The following is a 13258-nucleotide window of genomic DNA, read 5'->3' as shown; positions in this document are numbered from 1 at the left end:
AACATTTTTCAAGCAGAAATGTTGTCACTAGTGATTAGGGAGGCTTATCACTGCTATTTTGGGTGTAAGATTAGAAACCCAAATAAAAACTGGGCAATATATATGGCAATACTTGTACCTCCGGAAGTGGATCAATCAAAAGTGTTGTTCCATGGCCAACCAGTTATGTCACAAATTGCTATGATGAAGAATCAGAACATACTAGAGCTAAATAACCTGGACCCTTGACATTATAAGATCTTGAAATACCCTTAGTAGAACAACACAAGAATACACTGAATGAATTAAGTGACCTGATTAGAGACTTGGATTTAACAAAAAACAAAGCAGAAATTCTTGCCTACAGCGGCAAAATCTGCTGCAGGAATGTAAACATTTTAACATACTGTTACTGTCACAAGAACTTAGTTTATTTTTATGGCATTATTATTTCTTTTTTAAGTAAATACAACATCTAGGTATAAATGAATATTAACAAAAACACACAAAGGAATTCTATAGCTGTGTAAAAGTATCAGCTTACACAAACTCTTTATATTTTCAACAATAGTTCTGACAAAAGACAAAAAAGAAAAAATTATTTAATGCAGCAACTTTTTAGATTATATAATTTTAGCCGCATTTTTTCTGTGAGTGGGATAGTAGAGCAGTCTACCACTAAAAAAACTCATAAAAATTTTTTTCAAGACAATGAATCAAGATGGTTAGGCTTTTAAGAACCCTAAAGAAAATTTTTCAAGGCTGAGTAAAGAAAAGGAAGGAATGGGGTGTAGTTTTAAATACTAGTTTATATACAATAACATGCTTTAGTATGTCATCAAAGACTTGTTTAACAGATCTAAAATTTGTTGTTTAACAAATATTTTTCTTGAAAATAACTAAAAAATTTATTAGATATTCTAGAGTTTCTATTTAAACTTTTTAATTTAAAGAAGCTTTAAGCAACAAAATCTTAATGTACCTATTAAATATAAATATATATACATATACAGGGTTCCCACAGGAAAAAAATAAAAAATGCCAGGACTTTCCAGGATTTTAGCATTAAAAAATTTGGAAAAATAATTCCTTTCAAAGTCAATGTTTTCCTTTGAAATTTAAAAAGATATAGAATAAAAACTTTATTACCACTTGAAACTTCATACTAAAATAAATAATAAATGAATCTATCTTTCTAATAAAACACAAAACCAAAAGCATAATATAGTGCAGCCCAGTGGTAGCGCGCTTGCCTCAGAAACTAGGTATCCCTGGTTTAAACCCACCCTGGGCATATTTTGCAACATCTGTTAGGAAGAAGGTGTGAACTTCTTATTAAATACTTTTCCGCGGTTCTCTATTATAAGACCATAATGATTTCTTAGGGCACCTAAAATAAAAACATATATATATATATATATATATATATATATATATATATATATATATATATCTTATATTGCTGATTTAGGTGAGCAGTGTGACATCATACTGAAATAGCCTGCTGCCGGGGGCTTCAGTACATACATCGACTGACAAATAGCCTGACTTGCAGTGGAGTGCCGCTATATCAACTGAGGGTTTGGGATAGGGCAGCAACCTTTTCATTCATTATTCTTCATTTTCCTCTTCTTTTTCTAAAAAAGCCGTATCGATTTAGATAAGCAAAAAAAGTGAGCAAGTGCTGACATAAATATGCTATAGTATATATATATATATATATATATATATATATATATATATATATATATATATATATATATATATATATATATATATATATATATATATATATATATATATATATATAGGCCTTCCCAGGAGAAGCGTGCGGTCACACGCCTTGAGTGAACACGGATATATTTTTTTTTTTTGGATAACTCGGCCACGCTTTTTTAGCATATATTAAAAATAACGCATTTTTAAAAAGACGCTGAAAAAATCAAATTAAATTCGTTGTATTATTTTGTAATTTTTTTAATAATTTATTCTTTTCAATTAATAAGGAAATAATAACATAAAAATAATATATATATATATTTTTTTTGAATTTTTTTTTCTTATAACAAATTTTTATTTTATTTTTTTACATTTTTTTTTTTTTAATTTTAAATTTTTTCGCATAAGTATGTCTTTTTACAAAAAATAACTTCTAAGTTCTAGAAGAATTATTATCTACAAGGTTCTTGATAAGTATATGAATGTTTAGCTCATTCGGTTAAGACATTACAAAGCGCCGCGGAGACCCGGGTTCGCATCCCGCGTCGGCAGAGCATATTTTTCAAAATTGATTAAAAAAGTTTTCGGTCACATTTTCTGTTTATTTTTTCGACTTGTCTCAAATATCGTTGCTGAAAAAATCAACACCTAAAAATATATTATAAATAATTATAATATAAATAAACATAAATAAATTTTTTTTTTAATGTTTACTAGACATAAAAAAAAAAATTGTAATAAGAAAAAAAAAATTTTTATAAATAAGTATAAATATATATATTTCATTTTTATGTTCATATATTTATATTAATAATAGGAATAAATTATGAATAAAAATAATAAAATAATACGACAATTTAGTTAGGTTTTTTCAGCGCCTTTTTAAAAATGCGTCATTAATATATGCTAAAAAACCGTGGCCAAACTCTCAAAAAATATATATATATATGCGTGGTCACTCAAAGCGACCGACCGCACGCCTCTCCTGGGAAGGCCTGATATATATATATATATATATATATATATATATATATATATATATATATATATATATATATATATATATATATATATATATATATATATATAGGTTGAAAATAAACTTAAGACTTTTTTCAAATTCTAAAAATGAAACATTTAGTTAATGGTATTTTTAATATAACAATAATAAAATATCATCAAAGAATAATGCCAGATGGAAAATAATGTCTAGTTATTATTCAGCTTTTTTTAAATCAAATCTAACTCATCAATTGCCTTCTGCTTTGCTTTACATAACTTTTTTTGTTTATTTGACTCTTTTGAAAGTGTAAAATCACTTTCCTTTTCTGCGTCAGTGGCAAGTTTGTTTAACTTGTTAGATAATAACTCAATTTGACTTTGAAGAAGTCGCCGTTTTGCCCGAACAGCTTTTAACTCATGATCAACAATCTTTTGCTTTAACGCCACATTGTTACTTTCTTTTTTTAATTTTTTCTCAAGTCTTTGTGGTATGAACTGCTTGCTTTCTAGCATGTTGCTGCATTTCTTTGGTAATTTTGATGCTTTCAGGAGTTTCTCCTGAAGATGAAAGGTGGTCTTCAATGATACGTAAAGCAATAAGTGATTTCTCCTTCAAGTTTTGAACCAAAAGTTGCTTACTTATACTAAAACCATGTTCTATTGATGACTGACCATGCAAGAGCACTAAGACTAATTTAAAAGCCTTCCAAACTTCTTCATAAGCTGTATTTTTCCCAATGAAGTCAGAATAAAATTGGTCAAGTCAATCATTTTTAACGCCAAAATTTTGAAATGCACTTTTGTTGATGTCAACAATTTCAAATAGTTTTTTGTATTGTTCTTTCACAAGCTCTGCAGACTTTGTTGACAGACGATTGCAATTTACTAATTTTTGTAAAAGAACAGAAAAACTTTTGACAAACTTACTTCATTTGCTATTACTGACCATTTGAATCGAATTTACAGATATAACAGAGCGCACAATGGAAAGCTTTAATGGGGACTTGTCAAAAAGATGTGCCAACAAAACTGTTAAAAACTCCCAAGCTTCACTTTTAAATGCAACTACTCTGTAATCGGTACAAGTTAGATTGGCTTGGTCAAGTTTTAAACGAGAAGCAAATCCAATATCAATGTCTGCTGGAGGTTTTCAAATATTCCTATAGTTTATATCAAGTTGAAGCAGCTGATAAAGCGCATCAAATTTCTTTGAGACATCTTTGAGAATAAATCGGCTCATAAGTCTTCGATAATATCACCAAGAATAGTACTCATAAATGGTACCACGGGTTTATCTGTCTGAAAACCTTTTAGAAAGGCATTTAATTTCTCAGATACCATTTCAAAGAATTTCAATTTTGCTGAAATTTCAATTGTGAAGACCACATGTTCCTATATCAATATGAGGATTTAATTCTTCCTTTTGCCATTGTTCACTGAAAATTTTGAGAAATAACTTGTGGAATCACGCACAGAACAGAATAACTCAAATTTTAGTTACTAAATAAATAAACTTTAATTCCTCAGAAAATATAAGTTTCAGCGTTATATATATTATTGACATCAGGTAGTTTGCTTTTTTTTAGACTACTAATATCCTCAGAAAATATAAGTTGCTTTTTTTTAGACTACTAATATCCTCAGAAACTATAAGTTTCAGCGTTATATTTATTTTTGACATCAGGTAGTTTGCTTTTTTTTAAATAAACTTTAATTCCTCAGAAAATATAACTTTCAGCATTATATTTATTATTGACATCAAATAGTTTGCTTTTTTTTAGACTACTAATATCCTTAGAAAATACAAGTTGCTTTTTTTTAGACTACTAATATCCATAGAAAATATAAGTTTCAGTGTTATATTTACTTTTTTAAATAATGTTTTAAACGTTAGTAAAGCTTTCCAGAATGTTACAGGATTGCACTATGTATCATAGAGTCACAGCAATCATTTAAATGCAGTTCATGAATGATCACGCACGGAAGTCACGCACAGAGGTTTCGAATTTGTTAATTTCATATAGATATTTTTAATAAAATAAATTGCTTGTGAGTACTTTAAGTAAAATATTATACTTCTACGAATCATATTTAATATACATGATTCATATATAAATTTTTTTTTACTTTTTCAGAAAAATTAAAGAGTATGTTTTTAGAATAATAGTGCAAAAATGATATTAGGAAATTACGTCCTTAGGTTTGAAGTGTTCGTATTTATATATATATATATATATATATATATATATATATATATATATATATATATATATATATATATATATATATATATATAGATATATATATAGATATATATATATATATAAATATCTAACCTAACTGCTTGTTAGATATATGTATATATATATATCTAACCTAACCTAAGTGTTTGAGGTCGGCAAAAAATTGCCGACCTCATTTCAATGTTTTATGGTTAGACCTTTGTATCAAATAATTTTTGCCGACTTGATGTCGACCTCTAAAAGATTGAGGTTGGCAAATCATTGCCGACCTCAATTTTCCTAATTCTGAGGGTTGTATATATATATATATATACATATATATATTGCAATTTTATATGGACTACCTTTTGATTTAATGTGGTTTGTTGCCAGGAAAATTAGTTCAAAATTGCTAGCTTAAACAATGTTTTTAATGACAGATCAATTAATTTTACTTTTTAAAGGGTCCCTAATATTTTGAAAAAAAAAGTTTTTTAAAGGTATGTCTTAATGAAGCAAAATTATATAAAAATTCCAAAAAAAAAATCAGTTCATATTAAAATTATTATTTTAGATTTAATTGCATAAGAACTATAGTTAACTATATATAATATACATATAATACACACACAAATATATATATATATATATATATATATATATATATATATATAACAACTAACCTTTTTTTTAGTAATACTATCTTCTTTAGAAACACTAACATAGTACCAAAATGTCTGGATGTGTCCATAATAAAAAGTTATCTGATCATGTTCAGAAAGTACAAAGTTACATTTTCCAATAAAGTACCTTTTTAACTCAGCACTAACACTAGGATAAATCCATGAACAAATAATTTCTCCATCTAAGTCTTTCTCTAAATCAAAACAGTTAAATATAAAATAAAAAATAGATTAAAAATATCATACTAGATTTCAAAAGTCGTGTTTGGTATATATGTTGTAACTATTGACCAGAGTTTATTGATTTGACAGTTTTTGATTTTAGCAAAATCAAGCCAGATTTCTTGAATTCAGAATTGAGTTCTAGAAATCAATATTTTTTTGATTTCTAGTACTGATATTCTTTTTTATTAAAACTGATTTTTATAAAATTTACTGTTTTACTTTTAACAATAATATAAATATAAAAAATAGCCAAGAAAATGGTCAAGAAAAAAGTATTAAAATTTACAAAAATAATGTTATTTTAAGGAGAATAAGGTTATCTTTTTAAAAAAAAAAAAAAATTAAAATGTGAAAAGCTGGTGCGTTAACTTTTTTATTCCTTATTTTATGTACAATTTCATAATTCAATAAAATCCTAAATTAACCAATGTCTTATTTACTTTAAAATCATTATTTGTGTCTATTTAAAATTAATTTTCAAGCTAGCACAACATAATAGAACACTTAACAAAATGTAGAGTCACATGAGGATAAATTTTGCAAGCTGGAAAGTGAGATCCCCACCACGTCCTTGGTAGTACCACCCTCAACTTGTTTCTCCGCGCAGCGGCCTTGTTCGTCGAGGTTCGTGTTTCGGAGTTATAGAGTTGAGAGAGGGTTATAACCACTATTAAGTAGCTCATCTGTAGTGGCTATCTTGGCCTTGAGGAGGTGAATAACAAAAAAAAAAAATTAAGATGACATTCACATATGCAACTACTATGCTAGTATTTGAAAAAATATAACATTGCAGAGATGAGACAGAGGTGAAAGTTTAGCAGCTGGAGCAAAGGTTTGGCAGCAGTAAATATGAATTGCTGTGATACTTATTTTTATACCTTGTTTAAAAAAAAAAGGATATTAAAAAAAACTGTCAGCAGTATTTCATACAAGAAAAAGTTTCATAGAGCTAGAGGATAAAATAATGAGCAGGAAATTAAAAATTCATGACAAAGAGTCAACTTAGTAGATGTCATTTTTACACACACACACAGATATATATATATATATATATATATATATATATATATATATATATATATATATATATATATATATATATATATATATATATATATATATATATATATATATATATATATATATATATATATATATATACTATATATATATATATATATATATATATATATATATATATATATATATATATATATATATATATATATATAGATATATATATATATATACACACACATATTGTGCTGCATGTCATAGATATAGGAATATCAAAACTATTGTAATGAAAAACAACTGAGTTTTATATAAGCTAATATTCTAAGAAGAGATTACTTTTTGACAATTCAGCTCATATTCAAGATCAGCTGGCTTCAAATTAAACTTCTAATCCCAGCATAATAGTGAAATAATGTTTGCAAGTTTGTTATTTAAAGTATTAAGAATGAGTTGATTCTACAGATGCAAGATCTGTGAAATACTTAAGAGATGCAAGATTGACCAGAGCCAATAAAAAGATATTAATAATCCATTTACAAACATATAAAAAAAAGTAGTAACTTATTCAAAATGATGCTAATCCAAAAGGTGAAAAAATATTTAAATAGGATATTATTTTGAAAAGTGTGTTTGGGACTCTACAAAGAACCATTGTGCAATTCATAATACTCTAAATAAAGTCAAAGTGCTGCATCTATTTATATAAAAAAAATTTAGTTTTCATTCTAGGGAAATTTTGGATGAGTCTATTTACTGATATAAACTTTTTGAATAACATTATGTTAGACTATGATGACAATAGGTTATTGATATTTGCACAATAATGGAATTACACTTAATGATTATTTTGCTAAAATAATTATTTATGTAAAATGTTTCAGTTTTTATTCTAGGGAAATTTTAGATGAGTAAATCTATTTACTGATATAAACTTTTTGAATAACAATATGTTAGACTATGATGAGGATAAGTTACTGATATTTGCACAATAATGGAATTACATTTAATAATTATTTTGCTAAAATAATTATTAGACAAAAAAAAAATTTAAAAAAATAAACAAACATTAAGGTAGAAGTTTGATGATACCAATACAGTATACTAGTTAACATTTTCAAAAAATGTCTGTTAAAAATCCAAATCATTCTACATTCTGTTGCTAAAGTTATTTCATACTTATATAACTTGTATCCATAAAAAAAAATTCATATCACAGTCTTACAATAGTTCTCCAAAGCATTTTTCAATACTCTCTAATCTATATAGCAAGTGTTTAACCAAATCTTGCTTTCCTGCCTGCTGAAAAACAGACCGAAAGAAAACAAACACTGTAGAGCATTTGTAATTTTCTTACTTATCACCCAATCAGCCTTTGAGTATTTAATAAAAAAACTTCTATACATATTATTTTTAGTCTAAAAATCTGTATTAACAGTTGATACAGATTTCAATCTTTTCAATTTATTTACCATAGTAACTAAATGGTTCTTTCCATTAGTTACAAGGACTTTTTCTTCTAACATATCAAATGCTTTCAATAAAGTTTATACTGTTAGTCTTCTCCATAAGTTTTACGATCATTACCCATATTATTTCTTACCTATATTCATAATATTTACACACACACATTGTGCTAGCCTCTAAAGTTGCTTTATTTTATTGAGTCCTTATTTTACGATTTCTTGAAATATCATTTACTACTGACCTCACATGGAAACAATATATATACTAAAATATAGATATTAGACCATGAATCATAGTCAAATATCTAATTTTAGTATAGACATCATAGTATGATGTCACTTGATTTTCTGGTGATAATCACTATAAATATTTTCATTTTTACGCCAAATATTCTGAAGTACAATATAAGTGTAATATTCTACATAACTTTTATGAGATTTTACTAGCTAAAGCTAAATCTCATACTCACCAAAAATCGTGATACCAACTAAATCGACTGCAGCCATATCACTTAAAGATATAAACATAAAAATTGATTGGTCGTCGATAAATTTGTTAAGACCAATTGTTGTGTACTTTTTACGGAACAAATTTGCAATTCGCATTCGTTTCAATAAAAATAAGTTTAAACCAAAATAAAATATTTTCGAAAATTCTAAGGGTCAGGCCCACCTCAAGGTCATTTTTTCATTTCCTTCCCTCCTTCTCTCCCACTCACACAAAAAAATCCGTACTTAAATACGTATTTTTTTTAAAATAAAGTTTACATAATAGATACTATTGCATAAGATCAAAAACCAACAAGTAAATGTGGTTATTATAATAAGGTAATCCAAAGAATAAGCAGATCTATGTTTTTTACATATAACTATAACTCTTACAGCAAGGTAAAAAAAAAATAGACATTTCTAAAGTATAAATAGTTTTCAATTAGGTCAATTTTTTACATTCATAAGTTAATAAATAATTATAACATTATACGGAAGCTTTTTAAATCAATGAAATTCTTATTTACACCATCCACGTTGATATCTTTTAGAATAACGTTTTCAATTCGAAGAACGGCTAGAGCTGTCGAAAGTTTTTGTCCACTATTTGACCTATAGCAAATTTTCACCGCTTTTAAAATTGAAAAGGATCTTTTTCCGGTATAATTTTTAACAGCAGCAGCAGCAGAAAGAAACATCCTTAGAACAACGTCGACATTAGGGAATGTGGATTCAAGTTTCTTTGATCGAATAATAAAATGTTAATCTAAATGATTTGGTTTTCTAGTTTCACCTGAACCAATTTTAATTAAAGTGGGAACAAAGGTTTTGAAATAAAGACATTCATTTGGAAAATTAATGTCAGCATAGTATGAGTAAAATTTTTAAAAGTTCTTGGGCGTGCGATGTGATTGCAACAGAATTCTTATATAGAAGACGGACAAGAAATCCAAAACAAGAAATAAGTAGAGTATAAGTTTGCTTTCGCCTCAGCCAAAAGTCGATACAGGATGATAATAATATCAGCAATCAATTTTCCTCTTCCAGTAATGTCTAACGCCTCAATAAACATTAATCTGACACATTGGCTTTTGAGAGCTTCTTTTTTGTTTCTGGTTAGCAGAGTACTTGTTGGTGCCCACCAACACCAAAGCTTTTTTTCAAAGAAGTTAGGCGTCTAACTATCAAGTTTTCGCCCCTTTTGGTTCATGTTTAAATTAATTTCTTAAATCACTAAAACACTATTATTCCAACTATAATGCGTACAATTAATTATAATTAATTATATATAGAAGTTAATTAATTATTACGATTAATTAACCGCTTATTTAAAAGGAAAAATTAAAAAAAAAGTCTCGGAATTTTTCTAATACTTAATTGACTATAATAACCTATTAATGCTATTAAATTGTATTCCCAACGGAAGAGAATTCTCAACGGGCATATATAAGTTTTTTGTTTAAAATTAAAAAGTACCAAAATGAAAAGATTAACAGTTTGAAATAAGTTTTAATTTTTTTCAAAATAAAACTAAAAATGAGTGAAATAACTTTAAGAGAATATAGATGTGGATGTTGTTTCAAAAGATTGGATAAAGTAAAAAATAAGCGTGGAATATCTAGAGTTTTTTTAGAAACGAAGTTGAGGTTCCTAAATTAAATACAAGGAACAATCAACAAAAACAAAAATACCATTGAGCTTGGAACACCTTGCTGTGCTGCCTGTATTGAAAGAGCACGGAGAAAGGAGAATGAGGAAATAAATTCACCGTTAAGTAGATTTATAGAGACTTAGTCGTTTCATTTTCAAACAACGAATTTTGAGTTGTCTGAAACGCTTCAAACAAATCAAATATCAGCTTGCCCACCGATTATTGAACAAAATGAACAAATATCACAAAAGTCTTCAAAAAGTTTTTGTTGAGTTTAAAAAAGAATTAGTTGAGCTAAAAAAAAGCGAAGGAATGAGCGAAAAAAATACATCAATTTTGGTGGATATACCTCGAACAACTGCTTCTCATCGCTATTGTTTCGTATGTCACATTAATAACTCTTCAAAAAATTTCAAATTCTTTTCTGGACAAGGCGTTATTGACGCTTATGTCCAAAAAAAATTCTTATACCTACTGGATCAAGATACTGCGGAGAGCATTTAAACGAAGTTGGATTATTAAACAATGAAGCTTTAAATCAGCTGATTGTTGTTAAAAAGAATGTGAAACTAAATGCATCAGAAATTAAATCTTTACTAGAGATGTTTCGATATTACGCTCAGCATAGCAGTTTATTTTCAAAGTTTTCTGATATTTCAAAACTACCTGATTCTATTTGCAAGCGAACTACTGGATTCAAGTGGAGATTTGATTTCACTCAGAAACACCAGTAGTAGATCTAAATCTCAAGTTCTAGCCATCCTTCTGTTTTGGCTAAAAACTGACCTTGATCAATACACTGTTGCTGATTATTTTGATATTGACTCTCATTTTGAAGTATCTCCATATTTGCAACAAGTAAGAGATGCTTTTGTCAAAGATTTCATCCCTAATAACTTAAGTGTAGGTCACTTAACAAGGGGTGAATGGTTAGCAAATAACAGAAAATTGGCCAAAGAAATATTTAATGCTAAAGAATTTCAATTGATATTAGTTGTCGACGGAATTTACTGTTATTGTCAAACCCAGTGAAAATTAAAACCGCGTCCCACATGGGTTCCGGGTGGGTTCCGTGTGGGATTGATGGGATTTACATGGGACGGATTTTCGCATGTGGTATCCGTATGGAAATTTGTCACCTTAAACCCATGTGGGTAATCCCACATGGGTTACATGTGGGAACCATATGGTATTTACACACACGGGAAATCTTACGTGGGTTTCCTGTGGGATTTGCATGGGAATTAATTTGAAAGCTGGAAACTAAAAAAAAAATTAAAAAAAACTAAAAAAAAAATTTTAAATTCACATTGCATTGCGTTACGTTTATATGGTGTGAAAATATTTTATATTAATATAGAGAATGGCAAGCAAGTATGTAAGAACCGCGAATAATGTTTATCTTTCTTTATAGAAATAAGATTAAGATTTGTGCAAATAGACGTATTATTAGGATAATATAATAGTTATTTGAATATAGATCTTGAGTAAATTATTTGCAAACAATTAACTGATGCAAGTTGAAATGTTGTCAAAAACCAATCTTGCATGCATGGGACACTGCAGTGTCCCACAAAGAAATGCAGGTCAAAGAATTCCCAATTTTCTTTATTTAAAAAAGAAAAAAATAGGATGGAGATGGGTTTCTGCAACTTTTTTTATGCTCCAAAACTTTTAACTTTAGATAAAATAAGGTCCTTAAGACTTAAGGGACTTACGAACTACATTGAGAAACAAAAACAGGATATTTACAGAAACTTTTCAATTTTTAATCTAGAGTACCAAAGTGTTATTGGGAATAAAGCCTCTGGGTCCAGTTTTCAATGTAATATAATCTAAAGTAATGTTTAAATAAAATAATATGCTTTAAAATGCATATAGTTATACATATAACTCCTGATAGTTAACTATATGTATAACTAGTTATAGATATAATTTGTCATAAAAACTTATTTTTTAAGGTTATGCTTGAACAAATTAGTACCAATTCAAATTCAAGATTTAGTTAAAGTTCAAGTTCTTATTTATTCATTGTTTTTGTTAATTTTATATTTATTGGTTCAAATTTATCAGTTAGTACTATTTTTTACTACAATAAAAATGTTTATCATTGTTGAACGTGATTTTATTAGTAACTTAATTTTATTTTCAACATATTCTGACAACACCCTTTATATTTTAAATGATGACAGCTTTACTTATCTATTGATGTTAGAATTATTATGTTTCAATAACTCAGATTAAACCTTAACTGAATTATTGTAAGCTTTGTATGGGTTTGTTGTATATCAAATGGTGTTGTAAATAAAGTAAAAATAATATATATGTATATATATATATATATATATATATATATATATATATATATATATATATATATATATATATATATATATATATATATATATATATATATAACATTAAAACAATAAAATTGATACAAAATTTCACTTTAAAATGAATAACATTAACATTGTGATGAGAATAGCATTAGGAAACTAGTATTTATGTATTATTATTATACTATACATAAATAGTTTTTTACTTCATTTTATAAAATAGAGACTGACAACTGATAATTAATGGAAATAAATACAAATTATAAAAATCATGTAAACTTCATTTATTATTTCTAAATACTATATTAATGTTAGTCTACAAAGTTAAAATCAATTTAGAGCATTGTTATTAGTTCTTTTGCGATTCTCACTTCTACTTCTGTCTCTCAAATTAATAAAATAGGTGGTCAAAGCTTGCTCATTAGGTAGGTTCTCAGCATAACAATGCTTTTTTCTTACACTTTCTAAA

At 27.0% G+C, this 13258-nt stretch overlaps 1 protein-coding gene across 2 annotated transcripts in view; it reads right to left on the bottom strand.

The window, feature by feature from the left end:
• Positions 1-8938, bottom strand: part of LOC136071876 (DENN domain-containing protein 10-like) — a 36645-nt gene extending 27707 nt beyond the window's left edge. For both annotated transcript variants that reach the window (XM_065797435.1, XM_065797436.1), the window contains exons 1-2: positions 8781-8938; positions 5606-5799 (exon numbers count right to left, since the gene is read on the bottom strand). In XM_065797435.1, coding sequence (XP_065653507.1) covers positions 5606-5799; positions 8781-8916 — 330 coding nt within the window. In that variant the 5' untranslated portion in view covers positions 8917-8938. The remainder of the gene's footprint in view (positions 1-5605; positions 5800-8780) is intronic.
• Positions 8939-13258: the final 4320 nt, after the last annotated feature.

This window comes from Hydra vulgaris, chromosome 05, assembly GCF_038396675.1.
Source record: "Hydra vulgaris chromosome 05, alternate assembly HydraT2T_AEP".
Classification (NCBI taxonomy): Eukaryota; Metazoa; Cnidaria; class Hydrozoa; order Anthoathecata; family Hydridae; genus Hydra; species Hydra vulgaris.
This window is presented reverse-complemented; position numbering and strand designations above follow the sequence as displayed.